Here is a 19,951-nt window from a genome sequence, read left to right as displayed (position 1 = left end):
ATTTTAAGTTCCATTTTCCCTTTACACTAGTCACCGAGTTCAAACCCATCCAGCAGTCAACCTTTACATCATGGGGTGGAGCTAGAATGCCAGTAAGACAAATGCTGCTAATCGATTAAAGATTATCCCTGAAATCTGACAGGAATTCAGTCTTCTTAGTTTCCTCAGAAACAGAAATAGTTTTAAGGTTAATGATGACTAAGCAAAATTAACAGACTTCAAGGAATTGTTCCACATAAACTAATATACATCACTCTACCAGATATTGATCCTATTACCTCCTCGTTTATTTCTTGATTAAGTATCAGTTGAATACAGTTTGTCAAGAATATTTTTTTTTTAATTTTGTTGATACTTCTTTCTTGTTTTGCTTTTCGTTTTGTTTTCTTTTAAACTGTTTTCGATGTTTACTTTCTGCCTAAACTTAACTTTTTCTTGACCGTTTCTAATGAAATTACACTGCTGCTATGTTTCTATAGATTTTGAAAGTAACCCAAGAATTTATAGGGATTTAATAAAATAATCTTGTCATTATTAATCTGAAGGTGGTCAGCTGGCGGAATCGTTAGCATGCCGGGCGAAATACTTAGCGGTATTTTGTCCATCTTTACGTTTTGAGTTCAAATTCCACTGAGGTCAACTTTGCTTTTCATCCTTTCAGGGGTCGATAAATTAAATACCAGTGAAACACTGGGATTAATGTAATTGACTAGTCCCCTCCCCACAAATTTGGGGTCTTGTGCTTCCAGTAGAAAGCATTATTATTATTAATCTGCTATTTGGAACAAAATTTTAGCAAAAATGTCCTTCCATAAAGTTATGGTAAAAGGTTTTAATTCAAAAACGGCCAGTTTTGTATTGTAGAACCAAGGGACAGTCTCTGGTGCTTGGTAGCAAAGAAACCGTTTCTGTCGGTCACCTATGAGAGCAGCATCATTTAACATTTTTATCTAAATCTTCTCCAAGTTTTTTCTTTTATCAATTTGGTAGTGTTGTCCATTTTTCAAAGAGTTTGGTCTCATTTTATTCTTAGATGTTTGTGTTTGCTGTCACTACCACTTCATATCTGGTGTTGGTTTGTTTATGTTAGCAGTTTGGCAAAAGAGATTGATAGAATAAGTACCAAACTTGAAAATAAGTCCTGGGGTCAATTTGCATTGCTGAAACAAGTAAAAGCTGTATAACTTCTGATTAGGCAAATGCTGTAGAAATTAGAGTACATGCGGACTGTAGAATACCTCAGTATTTTCTTGAGATGCTGTAATAACAAAGGGACCAGTGACTGCATCATTATGATGTACTTATCTGAAACTGAGAATTGTTCCCTCCTGTATCAGTAAATGCAGGAATCTTTTCATTCAAATCTCAATAGTAACAAAGAGTGGGTTTCAACCTTTAGCATTTAAACTAACCAGGTCTGTCCCAAATACTCTTGTGGTTTGTGTTCAAACTGGCCAGATCCAGTCTCTCTCACCTTCCCTACAATGTCGTTCTAAAAATAAACATATCATTGAAATCTCAAAGCTATGAGATAATGCAGAATTAATTTGAAACAAAGGAAATAAGTAAGCATCACATTTAACAGAGTAATCTGAAAGCTTAAAGGGTTAAAATAGTCGACATCTTTTGCAATGAGGTTTTCATATTTTAGCTGAAAAACCTGTTGATATGTACACTTACGATCAGCTCTTGTCTCTCTTGTTTCCTTAACAAAAACCTTGTTACGTTTACCAATTCCCATTTCCTTGTTTAACCCTGTTTTGATTCCCTGTTTAACTTTTTGCCTTTCTTCGAAAGTTACTAACCAAATACATTTGAAATATAATCAAAACCCTAAGAAACCAAGTGAGATCGATATACTTTTTGTTGTTTTGTTCCCTTAATATTTCTTTGTTTATAATTTCTAAGTAAATAGAAAAACTTTTCTATTTATTAGATCAGTGACTGTGTGTCACTTCGAAAATTATATTTTCAAACAGGACTTTAGCAGCGCCATCTCAGTTGGGCAGTTATTCTGTGCCGAGAAAGGGAAATAACCCAGAACCACAGTCCAGATATTGCTTTGTACCGAGTGGGGGTGCTGGACTCCCTTGTATAAAAATATAAGGACACAGATTGCGTGTTGTATAGCCAGCTGGAGACGATGTTTCCTGTGGCTAAATAACAGTAATATTTGTCACAATCGGGACTGCCACATTATGTTGGCAAATAATGTTTACAATTTTGTATATGTAATGTATAATGTGAAGTTGTGTGGTTTGGTTGGTAGTATGTTGGACACATGATCCATAAAGGTTTTGATTTCTGAACTGGGCAGAACATTGTGTTCCGAAGGAAGACGCTTCACTCCATATTGTTCCATTCTACTCAGCTGAAGATGAGAACCAGCCAAGTGTTGGAAAAATCCTCTCCCACCTCCTGCTGTCACATCTTGGGTGCTGTGCCAGGTCATGGGTGAGGGGGTACTTGCTTGCAAATTCATAGCCACCTAAAACAACTAGCAAAACTCTTGTTCCAATTGTATGTATATCGTCATTTACCATCCATTGTCCATGCTGGCATGGGTTGGATGGTTTGACCGGGCTGGAAGGCTGCACCAGACTCCAGTCTGATTTGGCATGGTTTTCTATGGCTAGATGCCCTTCATAATGCCATCCACTCCAAGAGTGTAATGGGTGCTTTTGCATGAGACCAGTATCCACCACGATTGTGATTTTGCTCAGTTTGATGGGTCTTCATATATATATATATATATATATATATATATGATTAATGAGAGAGATGGAAGATATGAGAATTTTTCTAGATCATTACAACTGTTTCGACCCATCTAGCATCAATCCGTCACAAGTGAGATACTGAACATTTCGTTTAAGTGTAGATGTGTTTCCTCAAGTGATTATAAGATGTATCTCGTTAAAATGTCTGTCCTGCAAGATTTCTTCTTGGTATCTGTATACAAAAGTAGCGAGTTGAGGGATACATCTTCATTATTATAGAAGATCAAAAAGAAACAAATACAGCAAAAAAAAAAAAGTGTATATAATTATAGGGTCATCCTATAATCTGGGTTTCTTTTATACTTTTATTTTTCAAAACTGATGTAAAGTTCTTTGTTAATCTAAAATGCAAATCAAAATCACTTACATGGCCAATGACAGTACCGCCTGGTTGGCACTCGTGCCAGTGGAACGTTCAAAGCAAATCTGAGCGAGATCGTTGCCAGCGTCGCCTTATCGGTAAAGGCTGGTGGCATGTGGAAATCATTGTCAAATAGTGGATCGAAAAGCTATCTGGAGTTATTGCCCTTGCCTACTAATTAAACGTGTATATTGTTTAGCCCCAGGTCAAGTGGATTGTCTCTACAAGGCCCTCTTTTAGATTACCTTGATAAGAGACTTGTTATCAAAGCCTACGTAAAAGAAACATGGGACAACATTAGTGCTGTGACACAGGTGTACATGGAGGCGAAAGTAATGGTACAAAGAATGAAAAATTGCAACAAAAGTCAAAGCTACCAGCTAATTTATCAGGTAAACACACAAGTCAGATAAACTTCATACTTACCAAGAAATGGGATAAATTACTGATTGTGAAGTCCTTTTCCCCAGTAAAGGATGCATCACTTGACATGGATTAAAGAGCTCAGGATAAGAGATAAACAGGCTCAGAGACGAAAGAAGGAAAATATAGGAGCTGAAAGATCTCTCATAGAAGTGGTAAGTGAGGAGGAGGTAGAGGCTTCAGAACTTCCTCCAAGATAACCAGCTAGGAACCACAAACCAGCACCTGCAGGGTCACCATGCAGCTTGCAAAAGCAATGAAGGTTCATCAGAAATAGGTGTTGACATATTTTTTTTTTCTACTCTAGGCACAAGGCCTGAAATTTTGGGGGAGGGGGCCAGTTGATTAGATTGACCCAGTAAGCAACTGGTACTTAATTTATTGACCCCCAAAAGGCAAAGTCGACCTCGGTAGAATTTGAACTCAGAACGTAAAGACAGACGAAATGCTAACGTTTCTTATTTTTTTACTGCTCACAACGGGCTACACACAGAGGGGACAAACGAATGGATTAGGTTGATTATATTGACCTCAGTGTGTAACTGGTACTTATATAAACGACCCCCGAAAGGATGAAAGGCAAAGTCAACCTCAGCGGAATTTGAATTCAGAACATATATATATATATATATATATATATATATAGATGGGGGAATTTCTGTGTGGAGGCACATGACTTAGTGGTTGGAATGTTGGACTCATGATTGTAAAATTATGATTTCAATTCCTGGGCTAGGCAACGCATTGTGTTCTTGAGCAAAACACTTCATTTGACACTGCTTGAGTCCACTCAGCTGGTAAAAATAAAAGACTAGCAGCCCATCCAGGTGAAGAGTATATACATCACAGAAAGTGGTCTTATGAGTTGGGAAGGCTCTTTATCATATATATATTTAGCCCAGCAGCTATTCTCAATATCAGTGAATGTATTATCCCGTTTCCTATATTTGAGATGACAAATTTAATCTAAGTATATAGCTGCAAGGACATGTTATTGACAAAGGCCCAAGAAGGCTGTAATGCATCTGGCATTCTCAGTAGCCACTGTCGAAACAATTGTTCACCTCCCTCCAATATGTAGTGTGTATTTTAACACATTGAAAGACTTCATCTAAGACAAAAACTACAGTATCTCGCTTGTCGAGTGTTAACGTATTTGATGGCATATAAGATGCACTTTTTTCCTCTGAAAAACTGTCAAAATAAAATCACCTCAGGTCCTATATTCAAAGTTGGGATTCCCATAAACTTGTATCCATTACAAACCTTTTTCATGAATATGTACTGCATCTGGGCACCACTTTGAAGTTTTGACCAAATGAATCAACCCCAGTACTTTATCAAAGCCTGGTACTTATTCTATCAGTCTCTAGGTTACAGGGAAATAAACACACCAACAATGGCTGTCAAATGATGGTGGAGGGGCCAAACACACACACACACACACACACACACACACACGACGGTTTGTTTACATCAACCAAATCTACTCACAAGGCTTTGATCAGCCCTAGGCTATAGTAGAAGACACTTGCCCAAGGCGCCATGCAATGGGACTGAACCCAGAACCATGTGGTTAGGAAGCAAGCTTCTTAACACGTTTTTATTCGAAGAAGCAGAGATTTGGAAAACATTATCATGGAAGGAAGAGTAGAGGGCAGTAAACCAAGAGACAGACAAAGAGGATGGTGGATGGAGAGTATCAGGAGATGCTTGGACAAGAGTGGCAAGGCAGCTGGAGAACTTGTTGTGCTGAAGTGGAAAGGAGCTACTGGTGTACAATACATGAGAATGATGTTTTTATTAACAACAATGTTCAGAAACAAAATGAGTCAGAAAAATCAGGATTTTCTTTTCTTTTTTAATAGTTGAAATGTTTATGAGGGACAACAATCTTGAGATTAAGATTCAAGACTTTTCAAATATACATCGTTTCAAGTTGAGCCTGTGAATGTACACGATTGAGTACCAAACTCAACAAGCTCAGTTCCTGTCTCTTCTTTGACTTAGCAGTAATCAAGGTATTCCTTTTGTAGAAATAACCATTCCAACAATATCCAGCGGATTAGATTTACAAAAACCGTTCCATGCATGCTTTGAAATAATAGTTTCAAATTTTGGCACAAGGCCAGGGTAAGTAGATAATATCAACCCCCAGTGCTGAAAAGGATGAAAGATAAAGCTGAACTTGGTGGAATTTGAACTCAGAAAATAAAACCAGAAGAAATGCAATAAAGCATTTCCACAGACATGTTAATGATTCTACCAACTTACAGCCTTGTGCATGGAAATTATGAAACTAGAACAAAAAAAAAGTTAAGGAAAAAATTGTCCTCATTTCCTGCACGTCCTAAGAAAAACATGGTATTCAAATAATAGCAATCTCTTTCTTTCTGTCTAATTCAGAAATTATTTCATCAATACAATATATGTTTGTCTTGGGAATTAAAGGATTTTGATGTATTGTAATGTATTTGGAACTAATATATCACATTTAAAGTGTATCTTCAGTTTTCAGGTCTCAGGTTTTCACAGAAGGTTTGAAAAGAAGTAGAATGATGTACGAGATGGAAGAAAGCGTTTTCAGTTCGTGACATGTTCCAAGATGCCTTGTCGGATAAGATTTTCACATTCAGACCGTAAAAGGAAATGCTGAAAGAAAGAAAGGAAAATGAAAATTAATTCAAGTGAAAGAAAGCAGAGGTATGGAAGGTGGGGTATGAGACGTTTTGGCACAGCTGTGCCAAATAGGGGCTAGGTGCAGTCCCTTGGTTCACCAACTCCTGTCAAACCATCCATCCTATGCCAACATAGAAAAAGGGACGACAACAAATAGTTTGAATAAGAACTGGACCAGATAAAACAGTCATTTATTTACAACCCTTATATATTTTAACCATTTAGCATTCAAACTGGCCATATCTGGCCTAAATATTCTACTAGTTTTATGTTAAAACTGACCAGATCTGGCCTCTCACACCTTCCTACAATGTCATTCTAAAAATGAACAATAGCATCACTGAAACCTCAAAGCTATGAGATAAGCCACGATTATTACATTTGAGAGGGTAATCTGAATGCTAAAGGGTTAAACAGAATTAAGGATTGTTAACAAAATGAACCTCGTTGTGTTATTAAACCTAATTAGGTCAAACAAATCAAGAAATAAATACATAATACACACCTGATTATTTCTTTTTAAGACTACAATATTTCCATCTTGAGTTTCGAATTCTCCATGGTCAACTAAACATCTCACCTGAAAAGTGAAACCAGTGAAATCAAATCATTTACATTTATTTTTACATTGAGATTTCCAAACTAAGTATTTACCACAAACTTCTGTTTGTCATAAATACAATGTTGAAGATATTGTCCATATGAAAAATTATTCTTAGATTATGTAGTTCAAGACCAGCTCTAAGGTACACAGGTAGTCGCTCACACGACCAGGTGCAACCCACAGGTATACTTTTCTAAATATACCAACCCTTCACTTCATTAGGGGGCATAGAACATACTCCAGATATGCAGTACTTAATTATATGAAGAGTATTGTAATGACCAGGGGTCCCCAAACACACACAATGGGCTTCCACAGAGTTTCCATCAAGCAAATCCACTCACAAAGCATTGGTTGGATCAAGGCTGTAGTAGAAAACACCTGCCCCAAAAGTGCCATGCAGTGGGACTGAACCTGACAATTACTACAAGAGAAATGTAAATACCTCTATATATAAGCTTTTAGGAGGTTGTATGTCCTGAGTAAGGTCGAGTCCGATACCACCAGCAATATTTCGCATGTAGGTTGCTAACATCTTGTTATATCGGTTAAACCATTGCACCTGGGAAAAGAAAAAAACATTAAGAGGGTAATTAAGCTGGGATTTGATCCTTTCACAACCATATTTTTAATGAAATAATCAACAATTTGGAAGGATTTGGTAAAATAGAAAAGAAGTTAAGGTGTTACATATAAAGGTCATATGCTCTGAAGCTACAACAGTCCAAGACAGAAGTCTGAACATTGCTGCAAAGACAGCAGCAACATAGAAATATGAAAGTTGGGAAAGAAACAGAAGGAAGCGATTTAACATTTTTGAATTATTTAATTTCTAAATTTTACTTTCCTACACTCAAATTTGTATATTTGCTTCATGATTTGTTCATCACTATTTTGGCAAGTACAGCATAAGAAATGCTTTGCTAAAGAGGTGAAATTAAGACTGAAACATATTGAGAGTTGTCTCCCATACATGCAGGAAAATATATTAACCATTGATTTTTGTTTTTCTTTTTCATTTCATATTTCTTTTTAATGAACTTATTTAAAACCGTACACATCAATACTAACTTCGATGTTTGCAGCAGGTATGTGAAACTAGGAATTCTGAAATACTTAGTTTCAAGGCTAACTTGGAAAATAAATTTGTTAAAAAATAAATGATCGACATTTTTAATCAACCAACCAAAATTACCGATTACAGTTTATGCATTTATTCCCGACAAAATTTTAATCTATACTGATTGGTTGAATCAAATGCAGTATTTTGAATATTTTACATTGATTGGTGAAAAGTGATCTCCCCTAGTTTACAAATAATCTACATTGAATTTAGATTTAATGAGTCTGAAATACCATGAAATAAGCAGTAGATACGGTCCTGTTCTCCAGCAGCGAATAAAAAAAATCATTCTGGTTGAAGTTATAATGCCTTGGAGGACAGATTCAACATTCCTCACCAGCTAAAAAAAGAAAAAGAAAAATACCAGGACTTGGTCAACAAGGGATTGTACATGGCCCCATTCCCTGTAGAAGTCAGCTTTCCAGTTAGACAGGTCAACAAGGCACAAGGGGTAGCATGTGGCCTCATTCCCAGTTGAAATCAGCTTCCGAGGCTTTCCAGGTACATAAATGCACTGTCTCCTGCAGAAGAATGAACCCAGAAAATGATTGGGAACCACTGACTTTTAGGGGCTAATGCAGTTTCGGGTTCAGTCCCACTGCGTGGCACCTTGGGCAAGTGTCTTCTACTATAGCCTCGGGCCAAACAAAGCCTTGTCAGTGGATTTGGTAGACGGAAACTGAAAGAAGCCTGTCGTATATATGTATACATATATATGTATGTATGTATGTATATGCTTGTGTGTCTGTGTTTGTGCCCCCAACATCGCTTGACAACCGAGGCTGGTGTGTTTACGTCCCCGTAACTTAGCAGTTTGGCAAAAGAGACCGATAGTGTAAGTACTAGGCATCCAAAGAATAAGTCCTGGGGTCGATTTGCTCGACTAAAGGCAGTGCTCCAGCATGGCCACAGTCAAATGACTGAAACAAGTAAAAGAGGTGTATATGCACATTTCATGGGTCACATTAGACAACTGCTTGAAACCACTTACCTCACGTTCACACATATTGTAACGGATCTCAGCAGGAAGAACACTACCAAATTCCCAGCGCATTTGTTGGATATTCCTTAGTCTTCTATACCTGCAGATACAGAAAACGGTAGCAGTTATTTATACAAAGTCTGTTGCATGCAAAACAAAGATTTGACATATTGTATTTTAACATGTATAAGGAACCCTTTTTTTTGTCAAAAATTAGGTTAAAAAATATGGGAGTTTTTTTTATACATGGATAGTATTATAATCCCTTACAAAACCTTTTTTCCAAATTTCAAGCCCCAAAAATAAGGGGTCCGTTATACACGTTAAAATACAGTAAGTTTCTGTTCATTAATATGCACAGGTGTTGGTATGGTTGTGTGGAAAGAAGTTTGCTTTCCAACCATGTGGTTTCAGGGCACCTTAGGCAAAGTGTCTTCTTTTATAGCACTGGGCCAACCAAAGACTTATGAGTGAATCTCTCACTTCTTTTTTTTATATTTTTAGAAGGATCAAAGTTATTTCTCAAGCCATAAGGCCAGTTACCTAGATTCTGTGGCACATGTCTCTCCTCCTTGGACAGGACATCGGTCCTTCGCAGGAGTACTGATTTTTGCCAGCTGAGTGGACTGGAGCAATGAGAAATGAAGTGTTTGCTCAAGAACACAACTCAGTACCCAATCCTGATATTTGTTATATATGTGTTTATGTTTGGGAGCATATACACAAACACACACACACATATAGTGAGCGTATCACTGTGTCTGTTCCCCAACCAGTGTTGGTTTGTTTATATTCCCAGAATTTAAGATTTCAGGAAAAGAGACTGACAGAACAAGTACCAGACTGGGGGGGGGGGACCAAAAAAAAAAAAACTCTGATCAATTTGTTCAACAAAATCTACAAAGCCATGCCCCAGCATGGCCACAGTCCAATGACTGAAACAAGTAAATGGTAAAAAAAATAAAAGGTATATTTACAAGTAAGTTAGAAGACATCGTTTGTTTCTTTCAAGAGCAGCATGACGGACCTGCACACTGGAGAACAAACCAGCTTCTCCGGCAACAGTGTCGTTCCTAGGATGAGATGGGAAATAGTTGCCAATTAATATGAAGAAAATCACAGATCGTACAGAAAATATCCATTCGCAGGAGTGGATATTTGTGTAATAAAGATTCTGTTAATTGTTTGTGAATGTTGTTAATTTACTTCTTCACACAGCCCAAGAAAAGCATTTTCATTTACCAACAAAACCCATCACACTCGTAAACTAAATACAGAAATAATTTACATTCATATACGAGGGGGTGCTGAAAAGTTTCTGGCTCTGGGTAAAAGAAAATACAAGAGGATCGGTTAATTATGATTTTATTCAACATATTCCTCTCTCAGATTCACACACTTATTGCAGCAGTCCTTCAGTTTTTCTAAGTCCTGTAAAAAGAACTTGCAATGTTGGGCCTCCAACGAAGCCCTTCAGGATCCCCGTAAAGCCAGGAACTTTTCAAGCCCTGACAGATGCTACCACTCTCGGTCAGAGTAGACATGGGAGCAGTGGCCAGGAGATGGTTCCACACTCTTCAAAACCCTGAAACTACCAAACCAGGGACCCACCACCAGATGCAGTTCAACCCTTTAGCATTTACATTATTCAGATCATTTATGCCGTTTTCAGTTAATTACACATTATCTCTTAGATTCAAAATTTCAATGATGTGATTGTTCATTTTTAGAATGACATTGTAGACTAGGTGCAAGAGGCTTGATCTGGCCAGTTTGAACAGAAAACAGGTAGAATATTTGGATCGGATATGGTCAGTTTAAATGCTGAAGGGTTAAAGTCATACTCGGGATTACTATTAATATTATTAGCTCAATAAGTTGAGTTGTGTGACTTGCTTAACAATACTGTTCAATGTTGAAATTTATTTGAAGATGACTTTGAAAATATTGAAAATAAAGCAAAAATCAGCTATTACCAAAAATGGGTAACTTACACATCTTTCTGGTTAAGTTCATAAAGTGTTTTCATTTCATCAAGTATCTGCCGGATGCAATCCTCCTACAGAAAATAATACCAAATTCCAAATAACAAAATACTTCAAAGAATTTCGCACAAAAAAACATTCAATTCTTTATTTTGCCATGATCTACATGTCATCCTCCTCCTCAGCATTATTTAACGTCCATGTTCCATGCTAGCATGGGTTGGATGGTTTGACAGGATCCGATCTGCATTGAGAACCGGTGTCTGTTTTGGTATGGTTTTTATGGTTGGATGACTTTCCTAATGCCAACCACTTGACAGTGTGGACTGGGTGCTATTTTCATACACTAGAGAAGTTACTATGTGGCTCGCAAGACTATGAAACATGATGGGGTTTTGTGCTAGATGAAGGTTAAAGTATGAAAGAAGGGAGAGCAGTTTGATGAGGGGGGGGGGGGGGAAATAGAACATGGGTCTATAAGGAAGAATAATATAGTAACAGGGCACCTGAATTACAACTTCAGTGAGGGATTCTCAAATGGTGTCCACATAACCCTTGTGGGATCCATTCAAGATTTTTGTTGTTAAAATTTATCTGCAATAAATCGTTTATACTTCTCCAATACACAAAATATTTTAACGATTTTTTAATATAATTCCTAATAATATTTAATTATAAAAATATAACAGAATTTTTTTTAAACAGGATTGGCTCTGAGGGTCCAGCTGAGCAAAAGAGAAATCAAAGAAGTCCATAGGTAGAAAATGATTGGGAACCACTGACTTTTAGGGGCTAATGCAGTTTCGGGTTCATTCCCACAGCGTGGCACCTTAGGCAAGTGTCTTCTACTATAGCCTAGGGCCGACCAAAGCCTTGTGAGTGGATTTGGTAGACGGAAACTGAAAGAAGCCTGTCGTATACATCGCTTGACAACCGATGGTGGAGTGTCTACGTCCCCGTAACTTAGCGGTTCAGCAAAAGATCAATAGAATAAGTACTAGGCGTACAAAGAATAAGTCCTGGGGTCGATTTGCTCGACTAAAGGCGGTGCTCTAGCATGGCCGCAGTCAAATGACTGAAACAAGTAAAAGAGATGGGCTACATTTGATCAGAAGTCTTCACACTAGAGACAGCCCTGAAACTAAATAATAATAATAAAACACATGGGGTTAATATAAATATGGCTTAACTTACATTGTATGATGATAAAGTCCCGCTAGAAGCTCTAGAAAGTTCCTTAATCAGTTCCAAAGCTTTGTTACCCAACATTGTCCCGTAAGAAAATCGCAACTCATTTAAACATCTTCCACAATTCCCGCCTTTTTATACAAGTTTAGGCATGACCTACTCAGGTCGCTTAGGTATTAAAGAAAAAACAGAAAATTTTTCTATAAATTGAAAATTATTTAAAAAAATGAAAATATATGTACTTTGCAATTATATAAATATTTTAATGAGTTTAAATATCATACAAATTTAGATGTTTTATATATTGAAATTAGATAAATAACCTATATATATATATATATATATATATATATATATAAGAAGATTAATTTTATGTTCTAAGCGACAGGGCACTTGTTCGTGACAACAGATTCCAATATGGTGAGTTCTGAGATTTTGTCGTTTTAATTTTCCTTGTTATAATCTTATTTGTTGTCTAAATACACAAATCTTTTCGAAGATTTAAGGAAACTTAATAACTATAGCATTCAACCTTCGTATTTGTATACATGTTAAAACCATACTTCAAAATTGAAAATAATTAGCAATCAAAACTTCCTCAAATTACAACTTCGTCTTAAAAATGCGAAGATGCTCATAGATACACCTTAAGAGGTGGGATGGTCATAAATGGAATACTCAGACATTCATAGTTGATCTGAGACTAAACAACACTATCTAGTGCATTATACGGCGATGTTATATTAACGATATTGCCATATTCTGTGACATATTTATAAGTTCGGTACTATTCAAGAAAAGTTCATCGATAAAGAAGTTTAGATTGCTTAACGATTTGTTATTGCCATACTAAAGTTATATTTAATCGATCAGTATTCGGTGAAAAAAAAGGTGAGGTGGGGGGATCATTCTTTAAATGTTTTACTTCAAAACATTTAGTGAACCGTAATAAAGCAGTTTTTTTCTTTCTTTTCATGGCTTATCTTGCTTGCCTTTAACTACTAAAAGGACACCGTTCGGAAAGGTATGTATAACATTCAAAATACTTATAAATTAGTACTTTCTTATTAACGACATACAATTTTTTTTTTTTTTTTTACCAAAGGATTAGTAGTAAAATATTACGTTTGTAAGGCGGGTGTAATTGTTGATCGGCGGACTTTCGGAATAACTGTCACTATCCCATAGAGAAAGAAAGGGGCGAGGAATTGAATGATTGCTCTACAGTTTAATTATTAGTTGTCGATAATAGGAAAGTACCTAAAACCTTCTGTGTCATTTTAATCATTTAAACATTTTTTTTTCTATAAACAATTTGTTTTGATTTTTTTTTATATGTAGTTTCATGCTGTGAAAACGCGATGGTCAGAAAAGCTTGTATAGCGTGCCTTGTGATTCCAAGCAATCTCTGAGACTCATATATATAACATGGCTGCACTAACTTGTTTTCACTGTATGAAACTAATAGTAAATCGAACTTAAATCCCGTGTACATTAAATGATATTTATCTCTCATTGGATGGAGTACTTTATTTGTTAATCTCACCAATACCAGAACAGTATATGTATATATATATATGTATATATATATACACACACACACACCATTCAAATATACAGAAAATAACAAGTAGGTGTATTAGTTTGATGCTCAGGAAAAATACAAAAGTCTTTGATGTTTCAAGCCTACACTCTTCGATATATATATAAGAATAGGCTGTGATGGATTGGCATCCCATTTCAGGACAAGACTGTATTCTCCATTACTTACAGTCCATGGAAACTAGAATATGCTCCAAATTAAGGGCCTGCAGACTTTAGACTGTTTAGGATTAACGGGCCTCTGAGACTTGTGACGGAAAAGGAAGGAACAACTCGTGTGCTGCAGTATAAAGCAGTGCACTAAGCTATTGAGTTATCTTCAGACTGGAGACCTTATTCGGATGCTTGTAACAGAATGGACTCTTCCAGTTATGCCAAGGGCATGTATCATGCAGGGGGTGAGGGGTTAAACCAAGCAACAAAATAAATAAGCCTGGCAGGTTTCTGTCATTCATATAGCTTGGGACAATCCTAAGCTATGGTAGTAAACATTTACCTAAGGAACCCTGCACTGGAATTGAATGCAAAACCATGTAGTTTGGAGGAAAACTTGACCACACCGCCACATCTGTGCCTACCATTTTTACAAATAAAAGTAATAATAAATATTATCAATTTTGAATGAAACTAGTTTATTTTAAACTTTGTTATGAAAGTCAACTTTACAAATTTAAATGTGTAGGAAGTATTTTATTACTTTAAGTTATTGAAATCGTAGCTACATACATTTTTTTTTTGTCTTTTTTTTATATTTTCTAAATTTTTTAACTTTATTGACTTATTTATAAAAATATAAAATTTCTCATTTTCATTATTCTAGAAATGTCTGAAATGAGTTTTGAAGAATTGCAGAAACTTAAAGGCAAAATTGGAATTACAATGTAAGTAGTCATAATAATTGTACCATCACCATCTTTCGCTCTTTGATTCATTCTCTCTCTCTCTCTGTCTCCCTCCCTCACCTTTATTCTCCCTCTGGGAGAATGAAAGTGAGGAAAAGAGAGAGAGTATGCAGGGGAATCTGTGTATTCACCCATTCAGCAAGCCACTTTTTCTGTCTCTCTATCATTTTTACTTCCTTCAGTACTGTACTTCAGTCAGTTGAGAGATCTTGTCTTGCAAATACTTGGTGACCTCACTAGTACTGGTACCACCAAAAATAGCACCCAGTACACTCTGTAAAGTACAGAGGGGGCATGCTAAACAGTGATAAGTAAAACTGACTGATAATAAACATTACAACTCTATAAAGTGATTGACATTATGAAGAGCATCCAGCTGTAGGAGCCATGTCAAAGTGGGAGTACGAGCTTGGTATAGTCCTCTGGCTTGCCAACTCCTATCAAACCATCCAACTCCTGTCAGCATAGAAAAAGGGATGTTAATTAATGACATATTGGTATTTAATAAATAAGTGTTGGAAGTCTTTTGAAGTGATTGATTTGGTGTATATTACTAAATTTTTTTTTTCATTTGTAGCTTATCATGAGAATACAGCATCTTTATTCACTTAGGTGGTTCAGTTATAAACATCATTGAAAACGGTGTTTTTATATTTAGTTGAAACACTAAAGTAATATATTCCTGTCAGTTTAAAGAAATAAAGAGAACAGGAATGGTTTCCATGCTACTGCCATAGCATTGTATTTTTAACATTTGCTAGCTTGTGATGTTATAACTTGTATATCTCTTTTCTCTGTTAAGATTTACTTCAATATCAATAAAGTAAACTACTTCAAGTAAAAAAATAAAAATAAGTATTTTGATGAAGTACCAGTCAAATATTGGGGGTGGGGTGGTCAGTTTACTCAACTATATCGCCCTCCCCCAAAATTTGTAGTCTTGTGTCTGTGTTAGAAATCAATATTTACTTCAGCTGTATTCATTTTGATATTCAGGTTTAATAAAATCTATCGCAAACACAAAAGAAAGACAAAGAAAGAAAAGAAACCAATAACCAAAAACCAGTAAGTATGCTGCTATGGTTAAGCATTTTCAAAAGCAAAAACAAATTACTTTAGCAATCTGTGTATCATACTTAAAGCAGATATATTGTTGAAAGCCTAATTTACTGTAGTATAGTAACTCTTACATATGTACAATGTTAAAAAAAAACAGAAATATATCAGTCATAAATGAAAATCATCTGGCAGAGATGATGGCATTGCTAAATGTGCATTTCTGCATCTTTAGACTTCGTCAGTAGAAAATATCCACTGGTAACTGCATGCTAAGACAAAATCAGCCGTTACTGATGCAGAAAAACTGATTAAAAAGTCACTGATGTCACAATTAGGTGACAGGCTACATAGATTTTGTATTAATTAAATGCTATTCTCAATCATTTTGTTAATTGATAATGAGTGTCATATCACTGGTACACCTCTTTATTTCAATTATTCTATCGTTAACAGGCCACTGGAAATGTCCTCTAAGAAGCCAGTATCCACATTAAGACATGTAGTTCCAGTTCGGAAAAAGGTATTTTTTTTTTTTATATTTATCTTTGTTTTAAATCAAACTTCTATTATCATCCATATTTCTATACTTGCATGGGTCAGACGAAATTTGTTTAGGCAGGTTTATATATGGCCAGATGCTTTTCCTGTCACCTCTTTCCAAGCAAGGTAATATCTCCCCCAAGGCCAGACATGTTTTCTCTGGAAGACTGGAAATGAAATAAATTGTTTGGATGATGATAATCTTCTTTACAACCATCATGTGATGTCTGGATAAGGGCGTACACACACATGTATGTGAGGGGGTGCTGAAAAGTTCCTGATTTTAAGGGTATCTCAGAATATGTTAAATAAAATCATAATTAACTGATTCTCCTGTATTTACTGTTACCCAAAGCAAGGAACTATTCAGCACCCCTCATATATTTATATATTAATAGTTATCGCCAAGCCAACATGGCAGTCCAAAAAATAGGATGAATGCTGCCGTTGATTAGCTCCAAGAGGCCATCGCCTCTAGCTAGCTATGTGACACACGAACCTGTGTCCTTTATAACCTTCGAACAGGGGAGGTCAGCCGCTTCCCCTTGCTGGTCTGGCATCTACAGACTAGTTTCGAGGTGTTGCCCTTGTCAATGTAGAGCAGCCGAACCCAGCAGGTTTCTTTCAGATTCTGTTTACCAAATCCACCTACAAAACTTTGGTTGACCCAAGGCTATAGTAGAAGACATTTGTCCAAGGTGCTGTATAACAAGACTGAACCCAAGACCACATAGTTGAGAAGCAAGCCTCTCAACCACACAGCTGTGCCTGTACCTGATTCATTAAAGCAACACTACCATTACTGCTTCTGAAAACATTTAGTTTTGCTCTCTCGTTTACTATCTTCAATCAGATTCTTCATCATAATCTCAGAAGTAACCATGTTTCTTTTCCATTTTGGTTTTATATTTCTTCAACCTTAGGCATACAGAGATCCAAGATTTGATGACTTATCGGGAAACTACAATGAAGATTTTTTCAAGAAGGCTTATTCATTTATTGATGATTATAAAGAACAAGAGTTGAAGGTATTGTTTTTCTTTTTCATCATCATCATCTTCATTTTTAGTGCTGTGCAGTGAGATTGAACTTGGAACCACATGATTGCATGGCAATCCTTTTTAACCATGCAGACTTGAAAAGTATTCGCCACATCCAATTAAATATTTCTTTTACTTTTATACACTACTGGTCCTGGTGCCACATAGAAAGCACCCAGTACACCCTATAAAGTGGTTGACATTAGGGCATCAAGCTGTAGAAACCATGCCAAAACAGGCTATGGAACCTGTCTTTGCCAGTGCCTGTCAATCTGTCCAACCCATGCCAGCATAGAAAACCGATGTTAAATGATGATGATGAATATTCTTTAGTGATTTCATGCTCTAATCAGTAAATATGTTTGTTTGCACCTAATGTCATCATCGTCATCATTTAACATCCACTTTTCCATGCTGGCATAGGTTGGACGGTTTGATTGAAAACTGGTAAACCAGGAGGCTGCACCAGGTTCCAATCTGATTTGGCAAGGTTTCTACGACTGGGTGCCCTTCCTAATGCCAACCTCTCCGAGAGTGTAGTGGGTGTTTTTTACATGGCACAGGTACAATTAACCTGATACCAGTATCAGCCATGACTACGGTCTTACTTGGCTTAACAGGTCAACACAAGCACAGTGTATCGCCAAAGGTCTTGGTCACCTGTCACTGCCTCCATGAGGCCCAACACTCGAACGGTGCTTTTTACATGCCAAATTTATAAAATCCATACTGATCCACATTGATATGATGAGGGTGTCTAACATGATGATCATCATCATTGTTTTACTGTCTACTTTTTCCATGCAATCATGGGTCAGTTGAAATTTGTTGAGGTAGATTTTCTACAGATGAATGCACTTCCTGTCACCTGTTTCCAAGGAAGGAAGTGTTTTCCCATGGCTGAATGTGTTAACATAGGAGATTGGAACAAATAACATCACTTGTATGACTATCGGCCATGTGCAACTTTCACACAGTGCCAAGACAAGGTGGCACATATATACATATACGACCAGCTCCTTTCAGTTTGCATTTACCAAAAGCCCTCACAAAGCTTTGGTTGGCTCAGGGCTATATTTTGACTTACCAACTCCTATCAACCTATCCGACCCATGCCAGCATAGAAAGCGGATGTTAAATGATGACTTCAGAATGCTATATTTCTAATAACGATACTTTCTTTTGGTAGCCATAAGAATGAAATTTACCATTGTTTTTATGATTTAAAAAGTCTACTGCAGAAAATACTCCTGATTTCAAAGGAATAATTCTTAATTTTGTTTCACTCACAGGTTCTTAAGAAGAAACTGAAACGATCCAAAAATGAAGACAAATCAAAGAATATCAAATACCTTATAACAAGAATGGTAAACTCCTTATTTTGCTGTTTGATAATATTAGTTTTCATTCTTTAACAAAATGGTTATTTTCTTGGTTATACCCAGCCTAGCCCGGGTAGGAATTGTTCAGGTACTGATATGTAACCCTCTTGGGACACCCAGGCTGATTGACCAGCCCATGTGATACAAGCTGAAAGGACTCTGAGGCTGGTCCATCGGCCCGTTGGAACAAATGTTGTGAATGGTTGGTTTTGAAGTGTAATAGCTAATTAGAGATTGTCTTTCAGTAGATGTATCTCAATAGGAAAAAACATTTTGGCCATTTTTGGTTACACATACCAAAACACCATGTGTCTCAAAAATGTTAAGCATTACTTATTTTGGCATCACTGATTTGGTCCTGACCTTTTTAGCAGCAGGTGTTTTAATCTCTCTCTTTCTTTCTCTCCCCATCTCCCTCTGTCTGTATGTGTAGGTTTGTGTGTTTGCCGCCAATATTGACACCAAAGCAGGTTGAATGTCCACTCCACCATGCCATATCGTCAGAGTCTAAACAGCTGTACCTGTCTCATTCCAAGCCTGACCGTGATTCAGCCCTTCATAGTTTTATTTTTGCCCTGTGTCTAAGTCACACCCCAGATTTTTCAGTCATAATTGAGCATAATATAGTTCAAATTATACAAGTATCAAATAGTTTTCCTTTATTTGTAAATTCCTTTTTTCTTTTTCGCAGGAGCAACAAAAATTGGCCTCTGATCAGATTTCTAAATCTAAAGACTTAGAGAAAACGTGGCAAAAAAAAGAGAAAGGTTTAGTTACTCAAGGAAAGAAACAATACTTCTTAAAGAAATGTAAGTTTATTTTTGTTAATTTACTGATTTTGCTTTATATTCATTATATTCTTTTCTACTCTAGGCTCAAGGCCTAAAATTTGGCAGGGAGGGGGGGGGGCAAGTCGATTAGATCGACCCCAGTATGCAACTGGTATTTAATTTATCGACCCCCGATGGTGCCTATGTTCCAGAGAGTGCTATGGTCTTTAGAGAAAGACATCTACCATAAATGTTCAGTTAGAAATGAATAATGCTAATGTCTTTGTTTAATTATAATGTTTTTAATTTGTTTTCTCTTTTCATTTTTATTCAGCTGACAAGAAATTACTACAGATTGCTCAAAAGTATCGAGAATTAAAAGAGAAAGGCAAAGTGGAAACATATTTAAAGAAAAAACGTAAAAAGACTCACATAAAAAATGAACGTTACCTGTCACAAATAAAACATAATGAGGATTAATGTTTGCAATTGTTCTGTTTTGATTCTTTATTTTTTTTACTACATTTTTTG

General features: G+C 36.4%; 2 protein-coding genes across 2 annotated transcripts; one reads left to right on the top strand and one right to left on the bottom strand.

The window, feature by feature from the left end:
- Positions 1-5,341: 5,341 nt before the first annotated feature.
- LOC106877156 (DNA replication complex GINS protein PSF1) lies at positions 5,342-12,303 on the bottom strand. The gene is made up of 7 exons (XM_014925967.3): positions 12,132-12,303; positions 10,947-11,011; positions 9,930-10,025; positions 8,962-9,052; positions 7,293-7,409; positions 6,749-6,823; positions 5,342-6,216 (listed from the first exon to the last, which is right to left on the bottom strand). Exons 1-7 carry the CDS (start codon positions 12,204-12,206, stop codon positions 6,148-6,150), a joined length of 588 nt encoding a protein of 195 aa, XP_014781453.1. The 5' UTR covers positions 12,207-12,303; the 3' UTR covers positions 5,342-6,147.
- Positions 12,304-12,439: 136 nt separating this feature from the next.
- LOC106877155 (ribosomal RNA processing protein 36 homolog) lies at positions 12,440-19,904 on the top strand. Its single transcript, XM_014925965.3, has 9 exons — positions 12,440-12,545; positions 13,134-13,149; positions 14,548-14,608; positions 15,626-15,694; positions 16,142-16,208; positions 17,152-17,256; positions 18,561-18,635; positions 19,342-19,459; positions 19,755-19,904. The coding sequence occupies exons 1-9, from the start codon at positions 12,543-12,545 to the stop codon at positions 19,898-19,900; spliced, it is 660 nt and encodes a 219-aa protein (XP_014781451.1). The 5' UTR covers positions 12,440-12,542; the 3' UTR covers positions 19,901-19,904.
- Positions 19,905-19,951: the final 47 nt, after the last annotated feature.

This window comes from Octopus bimaculoides, chromosome 11 (assembly GCF_046866305.1).
Source record: "Octopus bimaculoides isolate indiv1 chromosome 11, ASM4686630v1, whole genome shotgun sequence".
Classification (NCBI taxonomy): domain Eukaryota; kingdom Metazoa; phylum Mollusca; class Cephalopoda; order Octopoda; family Octopodidae; genus Octopus; species Octopus bimaculoides.
This window is presented reverse-complemented; position numbering and strand designations above follow the sequence as displayed.